This window comes from Lynx canadensis, chromosome A2 (genome assembly GCF_007474595.2).
Source record: "Lynx canadensis isolate LIC74 chromosome A2, mLynCan4.pri.v2, whole genome shotgun sequence".
Taxonomy (NCBI): domain Eukaryota; kingdom Metazoa; phylum Chordata; class Mammalia; order Carnivora; family Felidae; genus Lynx; species Lynx canadensis.
The window spans coordinates 3,047,072-3,074,964 of record NC_044304.2 but is presented as its reverse complement, the minus strand read 5'-3'; the positions used below and the strand labels follow the sequence as shown (position 1 = coordinate 3,074,964).

The window sequence follows — 27,893 nt, the reverse complement described above, 5'->3', positions numbered from 1 at the left end:
TCGCCCATAGACCCCCCCCCCCCCCCCGCCACCAGCAGACAGCCCCGCGTGTGACTTTGCTTCCCACCTGGGCCACCAGCTACTCTGTTCTCACACAGGGCAAGACCTGGGACTGTCCTCCTTTGCTCTCCCATCTTGGAAACCCAACACAACCTGTCCCCCTGGCCCCACGTCCCCTCCCTGCCCCACTGCCACGTGGAGCTGATTGCAAGTAGTTGGGTGGCCAATTAGAACGGGTTTCAGGGGACCTGAGGGGTTTGAGGTGGTCCCATTCACAGATGTACTACAGCTGGACCCACCTCTCCCAGGGAGCCCCGGTCAGGGCCCGGGCCCTCACCCTGCAACTGGGGTGTTCATCGGTCCCGCCCAAACGGGTGGGAGAAATGGGGCCCTTGCCTTTGAGTGCCCCGAGGGTGGGGTGGGGTGGGGTGGGGTCACCCTGTGTTGGCCGCATCCAGTCCATGCAGAACACGGACTCGGCAGCTGCCTCCCTCGTCTCCCGTGGGGGCGGCAGGAACAGAAACGGGGAGCCCAGGCTGAACGGAATCCACGAGCTCTGCCAGGATCTCAGCTCCCCCGGGTCTCCGACGCGCTCAGATGCCTCTGGGGGGCCTGCCACAGCCCCAACACAGAGCCGCTTCAGGGCCTCGGTGACCAGGGCCCAGGAGCCCACAGCCACCTGCACGCTCTTCCCAAGCTGTGGCCCGACCCCGATGCTGATCTGGAAGCACAGTTCGGGTCCCGGCGGCTGGACTGGACTGGACTGCTCCCCTCAGGGACGGGCAGGGGGGACTGGCTGGCGTGCGTACCTTCTGAGAAGCCTTCACCTTGAGCTAGGTCAGCACGGGGGTGAGGACTGCACAACAAAGCTGGGATGGTGCTTTCGCAAGGTGCAGGCCTCTACACAAAGGACAGAGGCACGCGTGGGGTAGGGGCGTGCCAGCTGGGCGCGGGCAGCGGGGCGGCCCAGGCCCCAGGTAACAGCACACACCCGCTCACAAGAAACGATGTGTCCGAAAAGACGACAGACGCGCCGGGTCAGGGCTGGACAATAAGTTTATACACACCCACACGGGGTCTGGGAGCCGCAGCGGGCTCCAACTCATTTACAAGCATTTCATCACAGTGCCTGCTCCGGGGCCCGCAGGGCGCGACCAGGCTTTCCCTGTACAGGTCCTCACATCGCGATAATGCTTTATTCAAGGGCAGATTAATATGCAGCTTTTGGGGGGGACGTTTTTACAAGTGTCAAAAGGAACCAATCAAGCATCCTATGTAAAACTTTCCAGACCTCAGGGGAGGTCTCGAAGCAGGACAAAGTGCTCTTCACACAGACGCGCAGGGCTTTCAAGTATCCGAGGGGCGTTTGTGAGTCCCTAAACCACCCTACACGCACGCACCGGGCCGGTGGGGCGCTCAGCAGGGGCCGAGCGAGCTGGCGGGCGGGGGACTCTCGCTGCTGTCCGTCCCCACGGACCCCCCAGCTCCGGAAGCGGCTCCACACGGGGCCTGGGCCTCTGCAAGGCAAGAGAGGGAGGGGGCTTTAGCCGACCGCACCCCAACACCGGGTAGGGGCTCAAGCTGCTGTCCCCCACATACCCCCTCGAGACAGCTGTACTCACTGCCCTCAGACCCCGTCCCCTCCTTAGTTCACTCAGCAAGTTCAGTTCAGCGTCCCTCACCACCCATACCAGCCCTGCTGTGCGTCCTGTCCTCACAACTGACCCTTGAACTTCCGATCCCCCCTGCCCCCCTCCCCCGCCCCAGAAATCCACCGGGCTCCCACCTCTCCCCGGGGTCTCCCTGAGCCCTGTCTACGGCCGAGACCACCCCGGGACTCCACCACTCTGCCTCATGGCACTCAGCCCACAGGTCAACGCCACAGGGGCAGCACTGTAGATTCTCTCAGAAGCTTCTGGAAGTGCCACGACGTGGTCAGCGCCCAAATGCCAGACCATTACTGCACCTGTTTCTGCTACGGCTACTGTAGTCCAGTCCTGATGTGCCCACGGCAGCTTTCAGACCAGTCAGACCCTCCAGGGCCCGCACTGGAACCCACTGCCCACACCCACCCCGGCCCACCCAGTGCCTTTTGGGGTCCCATCACGCAGCCTCACTGTTTACAGACAAGAGGCGCGTGGGAGCAAAAGGGCACGTTCTTCCCTTCCGGCCAGGCTGATGAAAGAGGAGGGCTTGGGCCTTTCTCACCCCCAACATCCGAGATGTCCAGGATCACACAGTCGCCGTCCTCCTCTTCCTCCTCCTCCGTGTCTGCCTGGAACCCATCCAGGTCCCCAGCTCCAACCTGGACAGACAAGGGCGCACAGGCCATCAACAGCAGCAGCAGAAGCAGACGGGCCACGGGTGGGGCAGGGGGGCTGCTGTGCCCCCCCCCCCACCTGTTCTGGCAACAAATTTGAGGAGTCTGCTTGAGAGCCTATCCGCAAAGGAACCCTGGGGGACGGGGAGTTTCTGTCAAAAGACCTCACTCAGATCTCCGAAAACTACCACGAGCATTATCTGCGAACTGTCTCTGACTTAGAGACCTGGATTTCTGGTTCACTCATGCTTAGATCACTTCTGCCAGGGACAACACCATCCAAGCAACTGCGGGCGGGGGCCAGGCAGGGCCTCCACTGACAGCAGAATTTCCACCGACATCCTGGAGCCGTTTCCATCGGCTTTCACCAGAGAGGACAGAAAGCGTGAAAGGGAGGACTGATTTTAAACACCAGCCATCCACACGGGCACCTTTGTGAACGACAAAGAACCAGCCGAGGCAGAGGTGGGCCTATTTCAACAGAAGGCCTATTTCTCACAACACTCTTGGAACTTCTCCGCTACAGAAATCTGCCTTTGCCGGAGAAGGGGTGACAGACAGCACAAGGCCACTAGGGGTGTGCAGACTGCCGCCGGGCCCAGCCGGGCAGCCCCACGGACACGACAAGGGCCCCCAGAGCGAGCCGTGCTGCCAACGGCCGGACGCCAAGGGGGACTCCCAACCACCTGTGTCAAAAGAATCCCCGGGCTGAGGACAGACGGCCCGGCCCTCAACTACACCACTCAGGAGGCGCTCGGCTGGGTCTGCCAGGCAAAAGGGACCCACCCATCGTCCCCGCTCACGGGCCCCGCAGACGGGACACGCGAGTGCAGGTGAACAAGGCTTCCCATGGCTCCGCAGGTTTTCAGATGAGCCACCAAGCGCAGCCCTCCAGGACGGGCCAGGCTTCCACCGGGGAGACTCCGGGAGGACACCCCGAGTCCCACTGTGTGGCCACGGCAAAGCTCGGCAGCTGGGAAGAACCCTGTTCCGGGTCATCTTGAGCACAGACTTCTGACCGGAGAGGGAACACAGAACCTCCGCCCGCTTTAAACTAAAACCGAGGCGCAGAGCTCGCGTCACCCTAGGGCCGCACGAGACGTCCGGCGGCAGGACTGGTGCCCCTCCTCGGCCTGCTCAGCTCACTGACCAGGGCACCTGGTGAACCCACGCGTATCGGGGCTACTTTGAACTCACACAGACTTTTAAAGTCCCACAAATGAAAACAGCCCAACCCAGTCTAAAAGCTCTATCTGCACACCCCTAGGGTTTGCGACAACTACCCCCAAGGGTACAGAAGCACCGGCGGCTTTACCGAAACGCAAGCGGAAGCACTCTACGTGCTCCTGCGCCTTCCAACCTCCCTTCTAGAAGTCTACCCGGGTCTCCCGCTTTATGTGGGTGCCGTGCAGTGGGGGGCCTGCTCAGCGCGTGCCCCAAAGCCATTCCCCCCTCCCCGGCTTCTAAAACAGAGCCGGGGTTTTGTTGGGGGCTGCTGGGCAGTCCCTTTCCCAGCCTCTCCCGCAGCTGATGGGCTGTGCCAACGATTCTGGCCAGAGAGACTCAGGAGGAAGTCTGTCGGGGACGGTGTCCCTTTCCAGCTGAACGGAGCCTCTGCCACCTCGGTCTTGGGGGCAGGAGGGGCGACAGCCATCCTGTGACCATGAGGACCAAGGCCACATACTAAGGAAGGAGGGAGCGGGACACGCGGAGCCGGTCGGCACAGGAGCCGAGGACCTCTCGTTGCTGAGACAAACCCTCCTGTATTGATGCCGTGGCTTTGGGGCCCCGTTACCGGTGGCCCGACACGAGGGGACCGTGGAGGAGGGTGTCCCACTCTGCAGAGCAGGGGCGAGGCTAGCTGCCCACGGAACCACTCCCAGAGCATCCCCAGAGCCGGGTGTTCCGGGCTTCTCAGCCCATGACGCACACACCGTGCAGGCCCACACTGTGGTCCTGGGCCCGTCACGTGCCATTTCCTGAGGGGTTTTTAAAATGCAGGCTTTAGGGGCGCCTGGGTGGCGCAGTCGGTTAAGCGTCCGACTTCAGCCAGGTCACGATCTCGCGGTCCAGGAGTTCGAGCCCCGCGTCAGGCTCTGGGCTGATGGCTCAGAGCCTGGAGCCTGTTTCCGATTCTGTGTCTCCCTCTCTCTCTGCCCCTCCCCCATTCATGCTCTGTCTCTCTCTGTCCCAAAAATAAAATAAACGTTGAAAAAAAAAAAATTTTTAAATGCAGGCTTTAGATTCCTCCCTCAGACCTACTGAGTCAGAACCACTGGGTCCAGCAAGCCCAGGACTCCAAAGATTTGGTCTGCTCTGAGTGGTGCTTCTGTCCAGAACAGTTTTAGACCCCCAGGGACAGCAGGTGAGCCGCACGCAGGGCCCGGAGCGTGGTTCACGTGCCGTGTGGCCTTCGGCTGAGTTCCCCACGCCGCTGAGCCTCTGCAAGGCCTCCCCCGTGAACGGGGAACGAAAGCACGGGGCTGCTGTTCACATGTATCATCAGCTGAGACTCCCCATTTCATGGATTCCCAGACACACACTTTCTCATGCATCCACAAGTCCCCTGGGGGGTCACCCTAGGTTAACTGGGAGCATTTTTTCTTTCCTGGTGTCTCAGTAAGATGATGAAGCATCTCGCCAATGAAACACGGGGATTCATGTGAAGTGCCTACTATAGTACCTGGCATGTAAGGAAACACGTAACAGGGGCTAAAATCAAGGTTTTCCGTGCAAACGTGGGTCGTGAACACAAATGAGGACGACCACGGGTGAAAGAGCACAGTGGGGCTCAGGACGCAGCCGTGACCGTCACGCGAGGACGTGTGACTCTCACCCACCCCAGTGAAACAGACAGGGACACAGCAGGGCCCTGAGGGACGACAGAAGGGCAGAGGCCTGCAGAGGCTGCTCAGATAGGGGGACAAACTAGGCTGTTTTCCAGCCCAGCCATTTCCAAGCCAGGTTCCCACTGCTGCTTTCAACCAGAGCCAGTCACACTCAGGTTCCTCCTTAGACTGTTTGGGTGACACCAGCACGGACCACGAAAAGGTCCTACTGCTCAAGCACAGCTTGAACACAAAACAGATCCAACAGGACAGCCAGGAGCCCGACCCCCTCCCGCTCCCGCTCCCACCGGGCACCGGCACGCACTCTGCTGTCCCTCTTCTCTCGTTTTGGCTCATTTCGGCTGAGGTCCAGGGAAGGAAGGTGTTTGTGGGTCTGAGGCCCCGACCCTAACCCAGTGGGCTCCCCATGGTATAAGCCGTGTCCACAGGCCAGGCGGAGCCCTGCACACAGCCTTGCACTGAGGACAGGTAACACGGACAGTTTAAAAGGAAGGTTTACGACGTATCAAAGGCCTGGGGCGCCTGGGTGGCTCAGTCGGTTAAGCGTCCGACTTCAGCTCAGGTCATGATAGCACAGTTCACGAGATCGAGCCCTGCATGGGGCTCCGTGTGGACCGTGTGGAGCCTACTCGGGATTCTCTCTCTCTCTGCGCTTCCCCCACTTGTGCGCTCTCTCTCGCTCTCAAAATAAATAAATAGACTTAAGAACAGACAATAACTGGGGCGCCTGGGTGGCGCAGTCGGTTAAGCGTCCGACTTCAGCCAGGTCACGATCTCGCGGTCCGTGAGTTCGAGCCCCGCGTCGGGCTCTGGGCTGATGGCTCAGAGCCTGGAGCCTGTTTCCGATTCTGTGTCTCCCTCTCTCTCTGCCCCTCCCCCGTTCATGCTCTGTCTCTCTCTGTCCCCAAAATAAATAAACGTTGAAAAAAAAAAAAAATTTAAAAAAAAAAAAAAAAGAACAGACAATAACCAACATACCAAAGGCCTCATCTGTCTGCTGCCAGCAGGGAGGTGGGCTGACACCCCCCCGGGAGTAATCTCTCCTGCTTCCCTGTTCTAATGGCCACTTTATTTCCTAAGCCAGATGGTGACTAATGTCAGAGAAGCAGTGGGCAGGAGCGGGGCGTGAGGGGGCATCACCATCCGGCCTTTGGCACACAGCTCCCCAAGCCACACCTCCCCTGCAGAGGACACTGGACGTGAGCAGGAGACCTGACTTTTAAGACCCCCCCCCCCCCCCCGTCTCATCCCCATAAAACCTCTAACTCTGAGTTGCCTGCCTAAAACGAGGACCCAGTGCTCATCCTGAAAATAGGTTTCCAGTGAGACTCAGAGGCGGGATAGAAAAGAAACTCGTTACACTCACGGTCCAGGAAGGAAAAAAAACAGACACACCCAACATCAGCGAAGGCTGCCGCTGGGGCACCTGCCCCTCGGGGCACGCAGAGGGCCCCGGAGGCCACTCCACACGGGTGTCCCCAGGAGGCCGCCCACCCCCCAGGTCCCCACACTCTGCTCTGGGTACTTGCTCCCGAGCTGCCTGTTTGTGATTAGGCCACTATTCCTGTGACAAATTCCTATCTGTGCCTCCCATCCGATGGGTTCTGCTCATCGCTGCCTACAAACTCTAGCAGGGTCCCTGATGCAGAATAAATGCTTACTAGTCACGTTAAGTGAATGTAAAAGCAAAAAGAGATTTAAAAAACTAAAAACTGGAGGTGGCTGGGTGGCTCAGTTGGTTGAGCATCCAACTCTTGATTTCTTCTCAGATCACAGCCACGGTTCGTGGGTGGGATCGAGCCCAACGCACACAATGACAGTGGGGGGGGAGCCTGCTTGCGATTGTCTCTCTCTCCCTCTCCCAGTGCCCCTTCCCCACTCATGCTTGCTCTTTCTCAAAATTATTTTTAGAAAGTTAAAAACAAAACAAAACAAAAAACTAAACTAAAAAGTCATTGCACGGGACCTGTCGGGTGCTAAAAGGAAACGAGCTATCCAGCCACGAAAAAACACGGAAGGATCGGACACACACAGAGCGACGCGAGAAGCCAATCCGAAAAGGCTACACGCTGTGTGCACCCAAGCCTGTGATTCTGGAAAAGACAAAACGACGGGGACAGCAGATGCGTGGTCCCCCGGAGTGTGGAGGGAAGGACGGATGAGCAGACGGAACCCAGGGCACGTTCAGGTCCGTGGAGGTGCTCTGTGGTGGACACACGCCATCGTACGCCTGCCCAAACCCGCAGAACACGCAGCACCAGGCAGGACCCCTAACGTCAACCGGGACTCTGGGTGAGGAGGACACGTGGACGTAGGCTGTCCGTGACGACAGACGCACGGCTCTGGCGCCGGGTCAACAGTGGGGAAACTGCAGCTGGGGACAGGGGGGCGTATGGGAAACCGCTATGCTTTCTGATCACTCTTGCCGCCGATCTACAACGGCTCTAAAAACTGCACTTTATTGCAAACAAGAAAGCCCTTGGGGGGGGATCGCCCCGCCCCGCCCCTCACCTGCCCATCGTGCCTGCGCTTCTTCATGAACTGGGTGATGCACATGCTGCCCGCGGACTTCCTCTTCAGCGACATGGGCGTCCCCTGGCCGGGCCCCACGGCCGGGATGCTGCCACTGTCCTCCCTGGTGGCCGAGGGCACCACGGTGACGTAACTCCACTGGCACGGCACGGGCAGGTGCTCCTGGTCAAAGCTCTTCAGCACCTGCGGGTGGACGTACCAGCACATCCTGAAGTCAGGCCTCTTCTCGTACACCGAGTTCTCAGAAATGATCCGCTTGAGCCTGGCCTTGGAGGGGACGGCGGCGTCCTCGCTGCTGGTGGGGGTCTGTGGGCGGGAAGAGCCGGGGCTCGGCGGGCTGGCGGAGCTGCTGTCGGGACTGCCCGTGTCCTTGCCGAGCAGCCCTCGGCGGCAGCACTCCTGGAACTCCCGGATGATCACCTTGCTTCCGTTCACATTCCCGTGCAGCAGCGGGAGCAGCTGGGCCAAGACTGGCAGGGGAAGGGGACACAGGGGGGCGGGAGACATGAGGAGAAAGAGAACAAACATCGCACGCTGCTCCCTGGTCGGTCACCAAGGTTAAGACACACGGTCAGCTTCGAGAGGGCCTTTTTTTTTTTTTTTTTTTTTTTTTTTTTTTTTTAATAAAAAACAAAACAAAAAACCACAACTTTATTTCTAAAGCAGGCTCCACACCCAGTGTGGACCCCGAGGCAGGGCTTGAACTCACAACCCTGAGATCAAGACCTAAGCGGAGACCAAGAATCCGATGCTTAACTGACTGAGCCCCAGGTGCCCTCAGGTGGCCTTCTGAGGGCAGGTTTAAGACACAGGAAGTAGCCGCAGAAAGTCTGTGAAGGCCAAGCTTCCCGGGCGGGGGGGGGGGGGGGGGGTGTCTCTGGCTGAACCACCACGCCTGACACCACGAGCCTATTTCTCCTTAGTTATGGCCGCCACACTCTCCGGGGAAGCGTGCTAATTAAAGTAGCTGCCCTGTGTGGCTGGTGTATTAAAGGGTGAACAGATGCGCTCAGCAAGCACTGGCTTTCGTTGTCTCTTGAAAGACCTTGCACGTTTTAACCCAGACACCTAACAAAGTCTTCCTGGGCCCAGGACAGCCGGGGGCCCGACCCCCTCCCGCTCCCGCTCCCGCCGGGCACCGGCACTCACTCTGCTGGTCCCTCTTCTCTCGTTTGGAGGCCTTGGGCGTCTGCTCCTCCTCCGAGGGGACCGTCTCCAGGAGGCACGCCGTGAACTGCTGGAGCACCTTCAGGTCGGCGCCTCCGCCCTTGTCGGCCGCCCAGACGCAGCCGATCTTCACAGGCTGGAGCACGCGGAACCTCTTCCCCTTGGCCAGAAACTCGTCCCACTCTTTGGCCTTCAGTTTCTGGCGAACCTTGTGGTTCTCTGGGTCGGCACACTCCTTGCAGGTGGGAGAACAATGCTTACTTTGGGGTCCCCGGGGGCCCTGTGCCCTCTCATCCCGCCTCCGGACCGGTGAGAAGGAAGGAGAGAGTGCTGGGGCAGCGCAGGGCCGCCCGCAGTCAGGGCCGCCGCACCCCCAGGCCCCACTGCGTCCTGCACCCCTCTTCTAATGCTACCAGCCGGGAAACGGCAGAGTGTTTCCCTAGACTCAACCATGACTGGCACGTGTGCCCCTTGCTGTCTGGAAGCATTCCCTCTGGCCACGACCGGCAAAAGTCTCAGGTATTTTCCTAATGTCACCAGTAAGCCTCTCAAGGCCGCTCGGGACTTCCTGGTGAGTATGTCATGCCAAGGCTCTCAAATCACCAACCCCAAATCTCATGCCCAGTTCAACCGCCAGGCCCGGCACCTTCCACACCAGGCCCGGCTCCATTCTCAAACACCGGTGAGCTCGTGGGCACCTCAGACGTGCCTACCTTGCTAGCTGGAAGCGTGTAAAACGCATCGACCCCTCCAGTCTGACTTGGAGACACAAAACCTACCCCCTTCCGCCCCGCCCCGGGGCTGTTTCTCCACTGCCCAAACACTGCATCCCGACAGGCCATCGAAAGTTCCACTGTCTGGCAGGGTCCAGAAAGTCAGTGGTGGGGGTTGGGGGTTAACCAAGGGGCACGGGGGCACCTCCTGGAGAGATGGAAAAGTCCGAGATTTCATTTGGGGTGATGGATTTACAAGTGCCAATTGTTAAAGCTCACTGCACGTCTTCTCGTAAGTTCCAACCTTAGCTAAGGAAACGTAAACAGACCCGACGCGGTTTAGTGCCCTGACCCGCAAACCTCATGGCATCACTGTCACAGCCCCAGGCTGGGGCCCGGCCGAGCTCTCTCGGGGACCGTCACCTCCCCGCTCGCCCCCTCACCTCGGTGACCCCCTCGTCCTCAGACAGGTACCCGTGGGGCACGAAGAAGCCATCGTCCTCATCTTCATCGTCTCCCACTTCGTCGTCATCATCCTCAAAAGGAAAACAAAGGACGTTCACGACACGCAGCCCCAGAGTGTCGATTTCGCTTGGAACGTGAATCTGCGAACACCTGGCAGACGTTTTTCTGGACGCCACAAGCACCGGGAGAAACTTGGGGACCGATCCCAGTGGCTGACAGCGGGCCGGCGTCAGGTACCACACGGCGCGCGAAGCCACCCAGATGCGAGACGGGGACGGGGGGTGCGGAGACCACAGTGGACCAGGGGGCAAGTGGGCCCCAGGTAACAGTGGGGGACGCTTCTTGCCTCCACTGCCAAGCGGGCTGGTGTCACCAGGTAAGGTTTCCTAAGACAAGCTGGAAATGGGGACGTTCGAGGCTGCCCGAAACGTTCAGGCAACCCCGTGGGCCAAGCGGGGGCCGTGTGCGAGTGGACTCAGCCCGGGGCCTGCCTTCCGGGCGAAGCCTGAAGCCAGCGCGGGCAGGTGCTCACCCCCTCACTGTGGGACAGGGACTCTCCCGGCTCTTCCTCCTCCCACTCCTCGTCGCTGTCCACCTCGTAGTCCAGGAGCTTCTGGGAAAACAAAGGCACCGTGCGTCAGTCGGAGCAGAAAAGCGACAATACTCGTGGAATCCAGGAGACCCGCGTCCAAAAGGCAAGACGAGAAGGAAACGCGGACGGCGTGCCTGGACCGTCGGAGGTCTGCCACGCGCTCACCCTGTCTTGCGCCCAGGGGTCCCGCGGGTGGATGACGGTCGTCTTCTTATTCCACGTGCCCCAGTACGCCGGTCGGTGATTCTCGGAAAACTGCAGGAGCTTCATCCTGCCAAACTTCTTCCTTTCGGGAACGCCGTCGACCTTGCCGCTCTCCACGATCACCACATCGCTGAGGGGGAGCCAGCAAACTCAGGAACGCGCCTCCCCCGCAACGCGCCCGCTTGCCACCCAGGCTTCCCGAGGAAGCAGGCTGTAAGCGTCTTACGAAGACGGGTGACCGCCTGGTCCCAACGAAGCTGAGGAGCATTTACTCCAGGGACACAAAGCCGACGAGGAGGGAGAAACAAGACTGCTAAGTTGCTGGCCCACAGCATCGATACAAGTAGGGTGGTGCAGAATGAGCAGACCAACAAGAACGGGGAAACGTCCCCCAGGGAGGCTGGCACGGAAGGAACCAAGATCCCTGCCCCGAGAGTCCGGGAAGCCAGGACAGGAATCCGCACTCCATCCACAGCAGCAGCTTCCTGCAAAGCCACTGCACGCGGGGCTGCAAGAGCTCATGGGACGCCCGAAGAGAGACAAGTGGCCCAAAGCCAAGCCAGCAGCAGACCAGGACCCAGGGCTCTGTCCCGGCCCCTCCCTTCCCGGCCACTCCGACTGTGCTCTGACTTCACCAACAGGTAGACGACCGGCCCCCCGGCCACTAACCTGTTACAGGTGTCTGTGTTTCGGTTGGAAACCACGGTGGGTCCGGACCTGAGGGGCTGCCGGCCTTTCAGATCCTTCAGGAAGGAGAACTCGCCGTTCTGCTGCCGGAGGAGCTGGTCCAACTGATCACAGAGGTCCTGGTCGAAGGCGGCCCGAAACCGAGGGGCAAGGACCATGTGCTCTTTAATTTCAAAGGGGGCAAACTTCCCGCAAGAGCCGGCCAGGGTCTGAAATGGAGAAGAGGGTGTGACGGCCCCCCCGCGTGCTGGGACGGCCGCCTCTCGGCAGCCGCGAGGACGAGCCGCTCGACACACAGCGCACTGCTCTTCAGATTCACCCGGGTTGGGAAGTCCCAGGAGACACACAAGAGGCCACATGCCATGTGACGTCACCTACACGGGTTTCTGGACAAGGCAAACCTACGGGGTTGGAGGTCACTTCAGCAGGTGCCAGGGGCTGGGGATGGGGGGAGGAGGCTGTGGACTGTCAGGGAACCCCATGAGGTGATAGAAATACTCTAGATCTGGACTACGCGGGTGCCGTGGAGTCCCACACGTTGTCAGCCTCACTGAACGGGCGAATTTTCCTATCAACACCTCAATAAACACGGCTCTTTAAAAAGTAGCAGTGAGGGATGCCTGGGTGGCTCAGTTGGTTAAGCATCTTACTTTGGCTCAGGTCATCTCACGATTCCAGAGTTCAAGCCCCATGTCAGGTTCTACACAGCTACAGAGCCTGCTGGGGATTCTCTCTCTCCTTCTCTCTGCACCTCCCCTACTTGTGCATGCACACCCCCTCTCTCTCAAAATAAAAAACAAATGAAAATAATACATTAAAAAAGGGTTTCTTAAATAATGAAAAGTAAGAAGGGGGGAGGTGAGTGATAAAAGCAGCTCCCAGGTGAGGAAACCGAGACCTGGGAGAGTGACTTTACCCAGAGCCACACCACAGCCTGGCTTACGGCCTGGAGCCCATCCCCCCCCCCACCGACCCCACCAGAGGCTGCCGTGGACCTGACACATCAGCATCTGTGTCCGAAGAGTCACATCCACCGCAGATTCCGGTGGGCTTAGTGTCCCCTCCCAGAGCTCCTTCGGCACCAGCAATGTGTTTGTCAGTGGATCCCAAAGCTGGCAGTGCACGAGGACACGGGCAGTGGGGAGGACAGACCATGGCCGTGACGTTCGTATCAGAAAGCCAGGCTTCCACCTCACGGAGGAAAGAGTGCTGCGGCGGACAGCCTGCATCACGGCCACGTAACAGGCCGTCCAGGGGCTGCCGAAATCCCCGCTGCCCACGCCAGGCTCGTGGGATGCTCTGGGACGGGATCCAGGCCCCATGACTTTGTAATCCCTCGTGATTCCAACTCACAGCCCGAGGTGAGAAGCAGCAGACTGCCCGCCTCCCTGACGAACACGTGCTGGGACACCGGGTACCACACGGGACAGAGTTAGGGCCGTGCCCCACACGACAACTACAGAGATCAGCCAAGCTAAGGGACTCCACATGAAAGCACAACGAGCAAAAACTAAAACAAAAGAACCACAAACAAACAAAAAACAACACACACCGGGAAAGAGAACGTATCCGTCTATGGCCACAGGGTACACAAGGCTCTGCAACCACATGCAAATGAAAAATCTTCAATGTTCCCATTAAAACAAAAACCTCTGTACAACAGAAGATGCCACGAGCAGGTTAGACGGCGGGTAACAGACTGAGAGGGAGCGTATCACCAAGAATGAAAATCCTGGCTGCAAAAACAGCTCCCAGAGGTCAGAGGAAAAGCCAACCTTGAGGAAAAATGGGCAAAAAATAGGAATTGGCAAATCACAGAAGAAAGAAAATGGTAAACAAATACAAAACGATGTCTACCTGGAACCAAGGAAAAATGTAAAGTGAAAAAGGATATCAGTTTCTTTTGACCCACTGGGTTAGTGAAGTTAAAAAAAAAAACGAGCGTCTGGCCCGCTTCTAGGTGGTTGTCCTAAAGGAAGGCACAGGTACAGAGAGGAGTGTTAGTGACACTCCGTGTGCCCCTGATGGGGCATCAACAGGGCAATGGACATATAAACTGGGACGCCATCCACACTATGAAAGCGCAAGCAGCGATAGAAAGAACAAGCAGACCCAAGCGTACCAGCACAGAGAGACTCCAAGATACGGCTACAAAAACAAAGCAGGGACATGACAGTTCGTGATTTATCACGTGTATAAACACACAAACATATGAAGGGATGTGAATGCAGAGAAAGCGTTAGACGGACACCCTTGCACTGGGGGAGATGGGTCCCGACCGGAGCATGGAGGGAGGGGGAAGGGAGCCTGGCGTCTCTGGAGGCAGACGCTGGTAGAAGGGGACAGATGCCAGGCTGAGGAAGCCGAATTCTGTGCTGAATTCCGAACTGTCCTTTTATGCCTAGTCTTGCCTCCCATCTGGAGCGTCAGCTCCCTGAGGGTGAGGACTGGCTCTTCCCGGACATCCTCCCCGACAGCTGCTAAGGCAAAACTGTTTAGGAAGCAACCTCCAAACACCTGGCAGTAGTTTGAGCAAACCTGACACTTTTCGCCTGGCGAGACGACAAAATACTGAGCCTCCGGATTCTACCAGAAATAAGAGCTCCCTCCAGGAGGCAAGCGGGGACCTCCTCTTGCTGACAGGGAAGCTAGCTGGCCAGAAGATACCCTGATATTTTCAAAAGGAGGAGCAGGCCAAAGACAGAAAAGCCAAGCCAGAGGAGGCCGGCTGCTCACCTTGGGGGCCTGTGGGGTCTTTGGTTTCTGGAAGAACCTCGTGATTTCAGCCTTCTCTGCTTTAATGCGCTGCAACGGAAGAAAAGAGAAGCACAAAGAAATGGAGAGAAGCAATGTGTGTCTGCAAACACGCCGAAGGCCCCCGGAAGGGGAGCCCCGGCATTTTTAAGCAGAAAGCATCACTTTGAGGTCTGCTCTCGAAACCCACCAACCCCAGCCCCAGCCGGGCACCAGCCCATCTCCATGCCAGGCGCGGAGTACGGGGAGCCTGCCGGCCACCGGAGGGTATGTGCACACGTGGCAGTCCCTGCGAGGGCCACCTGGCTTCCCAAGACGAAGGAACGCCGGGCAGCGGTCGAGCGGACTGAACTCAGCAGTCCCGGGAGAACAGCCTACCTTCTCCTCTTCCCGCAACCGTTTCTCCTCTTCCTTTTTCCTCTTCTCCTCCAGCTTCGCCCTGGGAGACGTGAGACACAGCTTCAGCCCAGAGGCACGGTTGCACACCAAGCCAGCCTGAGCTCGCCAGAGGCCGCTCCAGGGTCCCAGGCGGCCTGGGGGTACACGCTCCCGCCCCCAGCGCCGCCCCCCCCCCCAGGGCACACGCACTCCAGCGCCTCCTGTCGCTCCTTGCGCCGCTCCTCCTTGAGCCTCTGCTTCTCCGCCTTCTCCTTCTCATCCTTCTCCCGTTTCTCACGCCTCTCCTTCTCCTTCAGCTCCTTCTCTTCCTCCTTCTTCTTCTTGGCTTCTTCCTTGGCCCGCTTGGCCTCCTCCTTCAGCTTCTCCTTTTCTTCTTTCTCTGCCCGTAGCTTGAGCTGCTTGCCCAGACGCTCCCTGTCCTGCGGCCGAGAGACAAGGCGCGGCTGGGCCCCTGCGCGTCTCCCAGAGGGCCAGCCACCCGCCCAAGCCGCCTCCCCCCACTCCCCGGGCTGGGAGAAAGATGAGGGCCACCAGCCTCTTGTCAGGGACCTTGCTGGCAATTCGAAGTAAGAATCTTGGTGTGCCTGGGTGGCTGCGGGCTGGGCATCTGGCTTCTCGTGGTCCGTGGGTTCGAGCCCCGCGTCGGGCTCTGTCTGGGCTGACGGCTCAGAGCCTGGAGCCTGCTTCCGATTCCGTGACTCCCTCCCTCACTGTCCCTTCCCCGCTCGCGCTCTCTCTCTCTCTCAAAAATAAATAAACCTTAAGGAAAGTTTAAGATTCATTCAAAATAGCATGTATAAACGTGGGCCAGAGTTACTCTCTTTTTCACTAAATTAAAAAAAATTAAAGAAGAACCTCCAGGGACGCCCGGGTGGTTCAGTCAGTTAAGCTTCAGGTCAGGTCGTGATCTCACAGGTTTGTGGGTTCGAGCCCCGCGTCGGGCTCTGTGCCAACAGCTCGGAGCCTGGAGCCTGCTTCGGATTCTGTGTCTCCCTCTCTCTCTCTCTGCCCCTCCCCCACTCATGCTCTGTCTCTGTCATCAAAAATAACATTAAAAAAATTTTAATAAAAAAAAAAAAAAAAAAAAAAACCACCTCCAGGCTACCCGCTGTTAGGCTTGAACCACATTTATTTAACCAGAAAGCCGTGATAAAATACAGACAGAAATGCCTATAGGTTCTACTTCTCTATCTTTAAAACAAAAGCATTTTTCCTTCGTTCCTCCCCAAACCATGTAAGATTATAGGGTTTTATTTCCTCTGAAATGGAAGAACGGGATGAGATGAGGAGCAGGAATGTGCTAAATAAGGGGGAAATAAATGAGAATAAACAGTAAAAGCAAGAAATGACTTTATCTTTACATCGGCTCCTCATTCCAAACAGCTGGTACATGGCCTGAGGCACTGCGCTATTCTGTAACCTTGAACTCCTCCTGAACAAGCTGGCCTGCCAGGCAGAGAGCTGCTTCCTTTTGCCACAGCAGCGGGTCACTTTCAAGGCCCATTTCCATCAGAAATGGGTTTCCCAACATCAGGACCCTGGCAACTCAGTTTTCGTCTAGCCGTATGACTATGCCCTTGTCTATACCCTCTGCCCTGAGAAACCCCTGGTTGCTTTAACAAAAGCCATGGCGGCATGCCACGAGAGACGTCTGGACTGTTCCAGTTCTCACACCATTTCCTCTGCATCTTCCTGTGACGCACAGGACACTTGAAGAAGGTGTCTGGTCTGGGGATGGTAATGACACCAACAGTGTCTGTGCAAGGGGATGCCCTGCTTCTCATTGCTAAATAAGACAAGGCTTCTGGAAATCAGCCACACTGGAGCCCCGTCTCCATCCCCACCCCACCTCGGAGATTCCGACAAAGAATGAGATAAACCCTAAAAACGCCATCAAGATCTGACCCACAAAGGCCGAATGCCACCGTGAGGTGCACGGCACAGGGAGCGGCCGGTGAGCACACGGCCCGCCCCTTCCACCAGCTGGCGTGGGGGAGACGCCCGCTGGCCCTCTCCTCCACGGCAATGAGAAAAAAGTGCTCTGCTTTGCAGTGTGTGACACGAGGTGACCCCAGAAAACACAAGTGAAGCCTCAGAAGGGATCGCCGCACACGAATCACCCGTCTGGTGTCGGGGCCACCCAAACAGCACAGCAGGTGGGAAGGGGCCTGGGACGCAGGGAGAGGGACTGGATCCTTTGGAAGGCAAGGCTCAACCACAATGGGATGCCCAACTATCCAGCCAGTAGTAACAACAATAATAATAAGAGAAAAGTCTATGAGCAGAATCTTCGGACGATTTAGCAAAGCTAAAAATGACGCGACCCACGAGTCCCAGGGCACAGTTGTGTGAAATGAAGCAACTATCAGTGACGGTCAGGACAAGCGGGGAAAGGGGACAACAGGACCTTGCTTACTGTTTCTTTTATTTATTTATTTTAAGTTTATTTATTTTTGAGACAGAGAGAGACAGAGCATGAATGGGGGAGGGGCAGAGAGAGAGAGGGAGACACAGAATCGGAAGCAGGCTCCAGGCTCTGGGCAGTCGGCACAGAGCCTGACGCGGGGTTCGAACCCACGGACCGTGAGATCGTGACCTGAGCCGAAGTCGGACGCTTAACCGACTGCGCCACCCAGGCGCCCCGCTTGCTTACTGTTTAACGCAAAAAGCACAGGTTAACGTTCTACTTCAAGGGGAATGTCTTACTCTTTGCAGTCTGAGCTTCTCCTTCTCTGCAGAAGCTTTGACCAGTTTCTTAGTTATCTGAAATGAGAGACGTTTCTCTTTCAACACAGGTTGTTTCAGTCACTACATCACATAGAACAAATCACACACTTCTTTGGGCAAGAAAGGGGGGCGGGGATAAGGGATTCACACGATTAAGAACTTCTTTACGAAAAGGCTACAATGTTCCAAGTGACCAGTTTCCACCAATTAGAACCAAAACACTAAAATGTCCTAGTGAGGTCGTGACCTGCAATGAACACATACATGCATGCCTCTGGGGACAAGACTGAGGAGACAGATGACAAAAATGAAGGGGGCCAACCAGAGGAAAAACAGGGCAGGCTCAAAAATAAATGCAGTGGACAGCCAGCCTCGGTGTCAGGCAGGTGACACGGAGTAGAAGGGTTTGCGACAGAGGACAGAGGATGCACCCCGCCCAAAAGGGACAGAGCTCTTACTGGCCTGCAGCCCAGCAGTCCTGCCCCTTCAGATTTTTCCAAGAGTGGCTGATGTCGGGAACTGTATTTACATTCTGTAGGTAATGCGTAAAAATTAACACGACATGAATTAAATCAAACACACCTATAATCCGTACTCTCTGCCTAGCGCGGCTTCGAGAAAGTGGAGTGAATGTTCAGGAGAAAAGCTCAGCTTGCCAGAGGTGGCGATCTGGTCTAGCCCCCTACATCCTAGAGTATGACATTCCCTACCATCCTGCTGCAAAGCGAGCCTGGGCTGGGAGGACTCACCAAGACGCACCGCTGGGTTCACTCACCAGGCTGGCGGCGTGGCCTCAGGCAGGAGTACGAGCAAGTTCAGACCACTGGCCTAAGCTATCTCCAGAGCGGGGAATCCTGAAACCCAAACCACCAGCTGGCCGAACAGGAGGAGAGAGAGCTCAGGCCAGAAAAGCAGTAACTGCCCAGGCTCCTTTGAGCCTTGGAGGGGCAGCCAAAAAATGGGACTGACGTGGAACTGAAAAACCAAAGGCCTGTTTCTCTTGAAACGCTCTGACACACTGACAAAAATTGCATGGCGATGATCTATTTGGGAAAGTCCAAAACCTCTTCCAGGATAAAACTTACAGACCAATACATTCAACAAGACATCCTTCCCACTGTGAATTACATCTTCCCTTAGGAAATGGCTGAGCAGAGGCATATGAAAGCCACGCACACTGTGCTCGAGCCTGTCTGCACTAAGCACGTAGCAGCGCAAACGCCCAGTTACCAAAGCGGTTTTACCAAGGGCTTAAGAGAAAGCACCTGCCTTCTCCAGAGTCACTTTGCCTGCCATGCCTGTGGTCCTCACCCCCACCATAAAGGACTGAACAGCAGAATCTGCACGTTGCTGTATCTGTCGTTGTCCTGTGCGTTCAAATTTACAGTATTGAATGCGATCCAGACTGCTGTGCGAGAGCACCTGGGGAAAGCACATTGGGTCAGTCTTGCCCGCACGTGGTGAGTTTCAGTTGCAAATTCAACGTCCCCTCCCGGCGTGCTGAGTCCAGGCACAGCAGAGTTGACAGGATGCCCAGGAGCCGACTAAGGACGTCCAGCAATCAGAGCAATTACGATTTCGTGCAGAACCCATATCTATTGCTTCCCTGGGCTCTCAGGTGGACCTTCCTGGTCTGATATAACGTTATCTCCTTGATATTCGGCCCAAGTGCTCATGGAGCTCTCTCCAAGTCTAGGCCGAATGTGTCACCTATTTGGAATTCAGCTGCCAAAAACAAGATCCACGATCCCAGAAGGAAGCTGAAATACACACATCAACTATCCCATGTCGTCAATACTGATTTAACTAGATGCATGAACATTCTTGTACTTTATTTGGCAGGATCCTCTCAGAGCTGCTTGTTCTGATTTTATACATAAGGAGACCTCATCTCTTAGCTCATAAGCAGCAGCGAACGAGGTGCAGAGTAGTGGGCATGCAGGAGTAGCTAAAAACCCAATCACAGGGAAGAGATACAACCCAAATTGGTCCGGCCATAGTCGAGGGCAAGCAGGCAAAAATTAGTGTGTGCATTCCTGGGACCTCGAAATTCTACTCCACAGCAGCCCAAGGAAACATGTAGAAGGAAGCACATTGTTCTGTCTTGGCTGAGAATGAGAAATGGAACCATCCACCAACCAGAATGAGTGAGTCTGTGAGCTAAAGTTTGTCCACACGAGAGGTATAAGATATGGCAGCTAACAAGAGATACATCATCCCAGCCCAATGATTTCACACCCCAGAATGAAAAAGAAACATATTTACAGCACATGGCTCAGGTGAGGAAACAAAATGACACTGTATATTCCCAAGGGAGGCCTCACATACACCACACAGAGAAACGTAAAATGACAGCCTCCCAGGAGAGACAGGGGGGCCAGAGAGGACTGGCATGCTTCCTTTATGTTCTTTAAACACGAAGAACTTAATACTTGTGTCATTTAAGTTCTACAGGGAAAAGTTCCAGCGATCTGGGTTCATTTGTATAGATGCAAAGATTCCAGGAACACAGCTGTATCAACATCATCATTTATGGAAAGATAATCTTGAATCTCCAGTAAAGGAGGATCAATGACAGTTAAAATGCAAACAAACTTGAGAAATGGTTCTATCCCAAATGGTAAAACACTCTTGCTAAATAGCAACCTTTTGGCTAGTTTCTGACTTGTAATCTGACCCTGGATTACTTAAAATAGGTGTTCATAAATGACTGTTTTTTCAAAGTGAGATTCTCTAGAACCCTGAGAGTACTTAAAACAACAACACAAAAACCCCAACAGAATGAAGCTCTCTGGGTAGACTACATCAGACTCCCTTGGGAAGAGACAACAGGATCTGCATTTTAACAAGTGCCCTGAAAGGGAAACACAAACACACACACACACACAATACAGGGCCAGCGAATGCCTAGCGATTCCAGTGCAAAAATCTTACAGTACCAACTCCAGGAATGATAGAGCCAAATAAAACCGAACATGTTACAGTGGTATGAAAACTCCTGCTGCAGAAGGGGAAGGCGATAAAGTACAAGGCTGCGGGTGTCGTTGCAAATGGTCTGTCTCCAGCCACTTCCTCAGGCTGCGTGGCCCTCTGGGCGCCCAGAGGCTCCCCATGATCACCTCATTTTGCTCATCCTTTTGGTGTCGACCGCCATCAGGGGGCGCTACCTCTACCCTTGTGATGGACCAGCCCACCTGTGGGCGGCAGGGGCAATTTTCTGCCACAGGCTCTGGGGTCATCTGAACCTTGGCCACTCACAGCGTACGATTATTTGCAAAGCTGTGTGAGAACACCGCCTTCTAGAGCATTTCAAAAGTGCAAGCCTGTGTTCAGAGTCAGACCGAGCATCTTAGGTGCAGGCCTTCCCAGCTGAGCACTCTCAGCTGTCTGGAGTGCTGTGTGGGCCAGCAGACAGACACCGAATTGTTTCATGACAAGGCCCAACTATGTCACTTCCCGATTCTCGGGCCTTGCTGTGGGAACAAAAACAAACTTAAAAAATGAAGTGATTAAGAAGAATGGAAACACGTGTACACGTCCTGTTCTCGAGGCTAACTGGCTGCACCATGTCACGTGACAGTGTTTCTGCAAAGCAGCAGCAGCGGAATGGAAGGGTTTCAAGCGATTGGCTGACCCAAACAAGATGGCTGACAACAAAAAGGGACTTCAGCCCTGATTCTGAGAGTCTGATTAATGGCTCAGGCGGAAGTTTGAAAATGTACATCCATCTGCAACATTCAGAAACTTAGAAGAAAAAAAAGACTTCCACTTTTGATATTTTGAAAGCCTGAAGTGAAAGCGATTTTCTTCTTCTCTCTTGCACCTCTCAGGATACAAATGACATGAAATCGTCTAGAAAAATAATTTTTCCTCCAGAGATCAAATTTCAGAAAGTGAGCAAGGTCAAATCAAGCAGGTGGCTATTGAATGATCCAACCAGGATCTAATTTACATTAAACAAACAAACAAACAGCGGCGGGGGGGCCGGGGGGAGCGCCTGGGTGGCTCAGTTGGTTAATTTTAACTCAGGTCACGATCTCGCGGTTCGTGGGATCGAGCCCCAAGCGCCGCGTCAGGCTCTGCACTGATAGTGCTCACAGCACAGAGCCTCCTTGGGATGGGTGACTCCGGACGCTGGACGTAGAGCTTACTTAAAACAAACAAAAACAAAAACAAAAACCTAAAGTAAACAAAAATTCTACCAATACAAAAACAAACCAAAAAAAAAAAACAACAAAAAAACCCCAAAAACCCAAAACAAAACACCGTTAAACACACCTCTGGATTCTTGACTGATATTACCAGTTTCAACCCCAAGACCCTATGGGCAGATGAGAACAGAGACAGCCGTCATCATGCTCATCGCAAAGCGGTGACACCAACAAGCATTTCAGAGGCCATCCTTCTGTGGGCCTGAAAAACGGTGCCAAGTTTTTCTTTTGTTCTTGCTGCTCTGGGGGAGGTTTTCAGATGGCTGGCTAGGCGGACGAGGGCTGACCCTACAGAATCCCCAGTTTATCCTTCCTGTGGCCTTGGGGCCTTTCCACCAACGCTGACTGACTTTTTACCATCAAGACCCTTACGGGGCTCTCGGAACAGGAAGAAGAAATGGAGGGAACTCACATTTGCCATGAGGGCTCATGGTTGCCTGCTGACAACCGTTCCGTCACTAAAACTGCTGAGTTACCAGCAGCATTCGTTAGGCGTGAACAACCACGGCTACCAAGATGGCACTTGACACGCTGGGGGCTAACAGAGCCACCCCTGAACACCCCTAACGGTTCTGGATATCGAAAGAATTCCGCATCTGTTTGCGGCCCCACCTGCTTGGCCACCAAGCACCTGGATGACACGGCGGTCCCAGGTGACTCCTGTCAGCACTGCCACACTGGCACTGAGCAGAGATACTTACTCTGCGGATGGGTGTGGAGGTGGGGAAGGGTCCGGGACTGCTGGGATGCCTTTTGGGAGCAGACTGCCCCTCGGGTGAACTGGTAGGAGAGGAAGAACCCCCGGACGAGTGGCTAAGAACAGAGTCTTCCTCGGGGCCGGACTCCAGCATCTCGCTGTCAGAGGGCAAGCCCTGGTCTGCAGGTGGCATGGGAGGAGACTTGGTTCGGGGAGGTTTTGCAGCCAGTATGTCCTCCAAGACCACCACGGGCACCTTCCCTTTGAACAGGATGCCCCTGGCTTCACTCCAACCGTCCTGGTCCTTCTCGGAGCATGTTCTCAGACCACCTGTCAGCTCAGGGCAGCTCTGGAGCGAGCCTTCCTGCCCCTCTCCACTCCTCTCTGCACCTCTGGAGCCAGCACCCTCCTCCTCTGCTTTGCATGGAATGTCTGAAAGGGTCTCTTCGGGACACGTCGGCTCGTCCTTCAGACTGGCCTCCGGCAGCCCCCTCTCACCTCCAGCTTCTTCTCTGGCCCCACTCACGGCCTCCTCGGAGGGAGAGGCAGCAGACTTTAGTTTACTAAGGGCCGCGACGCCATCTAGCTGGTCACTCGAGTCCTCCGTCAAATCGGTGATGACCGTGGTCTGGTCAATACTGGTTTTGACTGTACTTCTTAAAAAGTTATCTAAGGGACCCTTCCCATTGACAAGTTTTGGATTAAAATCTATGTCAGAACCCATATGACAGCTGTTCTCCAAGTTGTCCAAAGAGGTCTCTAGATGAGGGACTCGGCCTTGTGCAGGGGCACCCTCAGGGCTCCTCGTGTCATCTGACGCGTCCTCACTTTTCTCCTTTGGGACAAGGTTCAGGCGCTTGAAGGGCAGGCGAGCTGAAACAGAGAGGGGGGGGCCGTCTTTACAGGGGAAGTGAGGAGAGCAACAGCTCATCAGTACTCTAATATTCCACGTGCTCAGCAAGTATCAGCCTTGCTGGGCTCGAGGCGGGGCTGGGGGGGATTTCTCTAGAAAACACTTCTGTCCTCGGGTGCCCCAGTTGGCCCCTGCCCCTAATCCTTTCACCTCCGACACTGCTGCCCTTAACGTGACTCCCCTCAACACCAAACTTGCTATCTGTCCCCACAGGAGGAGGGAAGCTGCTACAGGGAACCAGATACCGAGTTTTAAAAACCAGAAACCACGGACTTGTATACGGTCCGGTCTGCCCTGAGGGCAGATATACTACCCTTCTCACACAGAAGGATTTGGACGCATTTATCTTCCTGTACAGTGGTTCAACCAGGGGAAGGTGTGCCTGTCGGGAATGTCTGGGGAAGTCTGAGGACGTCACTGGTTGTCATGACATGGGCAAAGTGACCAGGGACACCGCTAAACTCTACGATATACAGGACAGAATGTCAACAGAGCTGAAGTAGAGAAACCCTACAAAAGGCAGTGACCACTGGATTTGCTCCTGGAAATCTAAGAAATCAGTAATGCAACCAAATGGGTTTCCTTCCTGTTGGAGGTGCGAGTGTTTATCTCCCACGCCCCCCACGGGCCCCTTGATGCTCCTGCCGACGACCCCAACAGAAGGCCTCTGCTCCAAGGAAAGTAGAAACACAACTGAGGAGACCATGAAGGATACAAATTGTGAACAGTATATAACCCCTTCCCAGAAAGCTACCTTGTATTAACTTCTTGACTGGAAAAGCTGGTCTGTCTTTGCAATCCATGGCTGCGAATAGAAGCACCAAAGGACAAGTTACTAAAAGGTGGAAATCCTGAAGTAGTAAATGCATATGCAGCACCTAATATGTCCAAAGTGGCTGTCCCGTGGGGGCAATTTTTGTTTGCCACCCCTACCCCCAGGGCCTTTGGCAACGTTTAGGGAAATTTTTGGTTGTCTTGTGGCGGGCGCGGGGTGGGGGGGCATCTAGGGGTTAGAGGACACAGATACTGCTAAATATCCTAAAATACACAGGACGGTACCCACGACAGAATTTTCTGCCCCAAATCTTAATAGGTCGAGAAATTCTGCTCTCAACACTGTCACATCTTCTCATCTCCTTGTGGCACTCATCGCTCTGAAAGTTACATTGTTTATTATGTCTCCCTCCCAACAGGAAGCCTGTAACAACAGGGAGACGAGTTCCATACCACACCCTCGGCACCTAGCTCAGAACTGGCACTCGGTGGGAAACCAACGAGTACGGTAATAGGGACAGTGGAAAGGGGAATGACGGGGCACCCGCTGGCTCAGTTGTGGGGCATTACTTAAGAATAAAATCTTCAATGGGGCGCCTGGGTGGCTCAGTCGGTTAAGCATCCAAATCTTGATTTCAATCAGGTCATGATCTCTTGGTTCGTGAGATCAAGCCCCACGTCGGGCTCTGCGCCGACAGCGTAGAAGCTGCTTGGGATTCTCTCTCTCTTTCTGCCCCCACCCCTTTCACTTTTGTCTTTCTCTCTCTCTCTCTCCCTGTCTCAGAATAAATAAAATTGAAAAAAAAATCTTTAAAAAAAGAAAAAAGGAATGAGTGCAAGCAAAGATGAGAGAAAATAATGTGTTAGCAATTTCACCATTAACGACCCCAAAATGTTCTCCTCCAATCCAACCCCTCCTCACTAGCAAATCTATAAAATCAGAATAGGGCTTATTGTTTTTTTTTTTTTTAATGTTTATTTATTTCTGATACAGAGAGAGACAGAGCATGAGCAGGGGAGGGGCAGGGAGAGAGGGAGACACAGAAACTGAAACAGGCTCCAGGCTCTGAGCTGTCTGCACAGAGCCCGACGCGGGGCTCGAACTCACGGACCACAAGATCATGACCTGAGCCGAAGTCGGACACTTAACCGACTGAGCCACCCAGGTGCCCCTAGAGCTTATTGTTTTAAAATAAGAATCTATAAATCTTGCCAGGCTGGAGCTAAAGTGCTGTCAGAAAATAAAGGAGAATGTTTTCCTGCATAAAAAAAAAAAAAAAAATCTCAGGAAAGGCATCTAATAATAATATCAGAGCTGATACAGAAATGACGGCAAACAGAGCTAAGTCTTTGGAAAAAATATCCTTAAATCGGTTAGAGTAAGTTTGAAAGCTGACACCTGCTAGGATATCTGGCTTGAAAAAACTTACCTGGGGCATGCTACCTAAGTTTTGTAAAAGATATATACAAGGGAGCATTTGTAAAAAGCTAAAAACCTTGGCTGTCCCCCAAGCTGAGAAGATAAGAAAAGTACCCCAAGGACGCACATTTCCTTTCTACCCAATTCAAGACAACATCATCCTCAAGTTCTGTTACCCAAGTCATGTTCTTCCCCTCTTAACTGAAGATACATATCTCTAGCTACTTACATTTACTTCTAGGACAACCCCAAGTATTACTGGTGTGGCTCCGAGTCACCAGCTCTGATGCGAGTGGAAGGCAAGTGACCTGGGCCCCAAAGCTACAAGCTGACACAAAACAGTAGCCCACCCAGGGATCCAGATTGTTCAGCGGTGCACGTACAATTCACACACACTCGTGTGTAGTCACCAATGCTCTTCATTCTAAGATTACACCCCTCCTAATTTTATCTAGCCTTTAAACATCCCTTCCTTTTATGAGAGGAGGGTCACAGTAGGGAGTGCTTTTTAATTTTTTTTTTTTTAACGTTTATTTATTTTTGAGACAGAGAGAGACAGAGCGTGAACAGGGGAGGGGCAGAGAGAGAGGGAGACACAGAATCTGAAACAGGCTCCAGGCTCTGAGCTGTCAGCACAGAGCCTGACGCGGGGCTCGAACTCACAGACCGGGAGATCATGACCTGAGCCGAAGTCGGATGCTTTAACCGACCGAGCCACCCAGGCGCCCCTAATTTTTTTTTTTTTTTAATTAAACATTCTTACGGGACCAAGTGACTGTCGATGACAATCAGCCCCAACTTTATTTATAGGGATTTTAGGTCTCTGAAATTTCAAAGTCGGGAAACAATTGAAGGAATGGTTCTCAACTAGGGGGCGATTCTGCGCCCCCCACCAGAGGCCCCTTGGCAGTACCTGGATACGTATTTGGTGTCACAAATAGGGAAAAGGGGTTGGCACAGGGATCTAATGGGCGGAGGCCATGGATGCTACTCAACACCCCAGGAGTGCACAGGATAGCCCCCAATGTCAACGCGGCCCAGGTGTTGGGTTAGACTAGTTGATTTCCTTGTCAACCCTTATCTGTCGGGCACTTCCTATGTGCCAAGCATTGCGTCAAGGGCTAGGGATACAATGGGAGTCAAGCAAGGTAGACAGGCAGTCTGGTCTTCCTTGGTTCGCCATCCCACGTTTCGGAGGCTCTGCCAGGTGCCAGAAAGCCCCCTTCCAAGATGGGGTGGGGGAGGGGAAGACAGGTCTTCACCTTGCACGGCGGGCAGGATCAAGAACCCCCGAGTCCCAGCTCCCTGGCGATCCCACCAGCCAGGGCTCTTACCTGGGCTTGCCCTGAGCCGCAGACGCAGCGTTCTGGTCCCCGAACCCGTGTGACCCCGGGCCTCAGTTTCCCCACCCGGCCAGAGGGCCGCTGCACGGTCCGACTTGTTCAGGGGGCACAAACGCACTCGGCAACCTGCAAAGCCAGCCCTTTCGCCTCCCTGGGCCTCAGTCTCCCCTCCTGGCCACACCGACCCGTCACCGCAGAGAGCCCTGGAAGGACGAACTGACGCAAAAGCGCCGGGAAAAAAATGGTCGCGGCGCAACAATAACGTCAAGGAGGGCGCCCTGCGGGTCGCGAAGGCCCTCGCCCAGCTTGTAACGGCCGCACCGACCAAACGCCCGCCGAAGAGGAGCGGGCCCGGGGCCGGGAGGCCCGTCCGCTCCCAACCGCCACCTCGGCCTGCGCAGGCCGCGCGCCGCGCCCCCCCTTCCCCTCGGCGCGGGCCCGAACCGACCTGCGGCCGCTCCCCTGGCGCCCGGCGCCCCGCACTCCAGCTCCTCCAGCATCGCCCCGGCGGCGGCTCGAGCTCCCCTCAGGCGGCGGTGGCGCGGGCTCCGTTCAGGCGGCCACTGCCGCTCGCCCTCCCGCCCGCGCCGCTGCTGCCGCGGCCGCCGAGCTCGTATTTGGCGGGAACCGCGGCGACCCTCGCAGCCCGCGCGGCGATTGGGCGAGGCCGCGTCACGTGACAGCCCGCCTCGGGAAGAAGGGAGCGCCGGGAGCATCCTCGCGAGAGTCGAGGCTTCTATTCCTCCCCATGGCTCCCTTATTGATATTCCCGCGGACGACCGGGGTTTCCTCTCGGCCGCCTGTCATTGGCGGGGAGGAGGTGCCCTGCGATTGGAGGCGGAAGATGTCAAGCCGAGAGTTCGACACCGTGATTGGCTGAGCGTGTGGGCGAGGTCTGCGGGAGGAGGAGGGCCAGGCTCCTACGTCATGACGAAACGTTTTACGTAGGGTGACGGGTGACAACCTGAAACTGCGGTTTAGCGAGAACGAAGTTTTTGTTTTTTTCTAATTGGACATCGACTGAATATAGCAGCAGAAATTAGAATGATAAGTTTCTTTTTATAGGAACAACAGAAAGAAAATGTTACATGCAGAAAAAAAGTTAAAACAATAAAAAGGCTATACA

General features: G+C 55.2%; 1 protein-coding gene across 1 annotated transcript; it reads right to left on the bottom strand.

Moving 5' to 3' along the window:
* Positions 1–1,038: 1,038 nt before the first annotated feature.
* On the bottom strand, positions 1,039–27,524 carry CHAF1A (chromatin assembly factor 1 subunit A). The gene is made up of 15 exons (XM_030336777.1): positions 27,216–27,524; positions 23,985–24,035; positions 22,322–23,190; positions 17,389–17,445; positions 14,872–15,101; positions 14,662–14,722; positions 14,266–14,334; positions 11,512–11,738; positions 10,804–10,972; positions 10,579–10,659; positions 10,025–10,117; positions 8,851–9,103; positions 7,681–8,171; positions 2,209–2,305; positions 1,039–1,517 (listed from the first exon to the last, which is right to left on the bottom strand). The coding sequence occupies exons 1-15, from the start codon at positions 27,481–27,483 to the stop codon at positions 1,417–1,419; spliced, it is 3,117 nt and encodes a 1,038-aa protein (XP_030192637.1). The 5' UTR covers positions 27,484–27,524; the 3' UTR covers positions 1,039–1,416.
* Between the last annotated feature and the right edge of the window lie 369 nt (positions 27,525–27,893).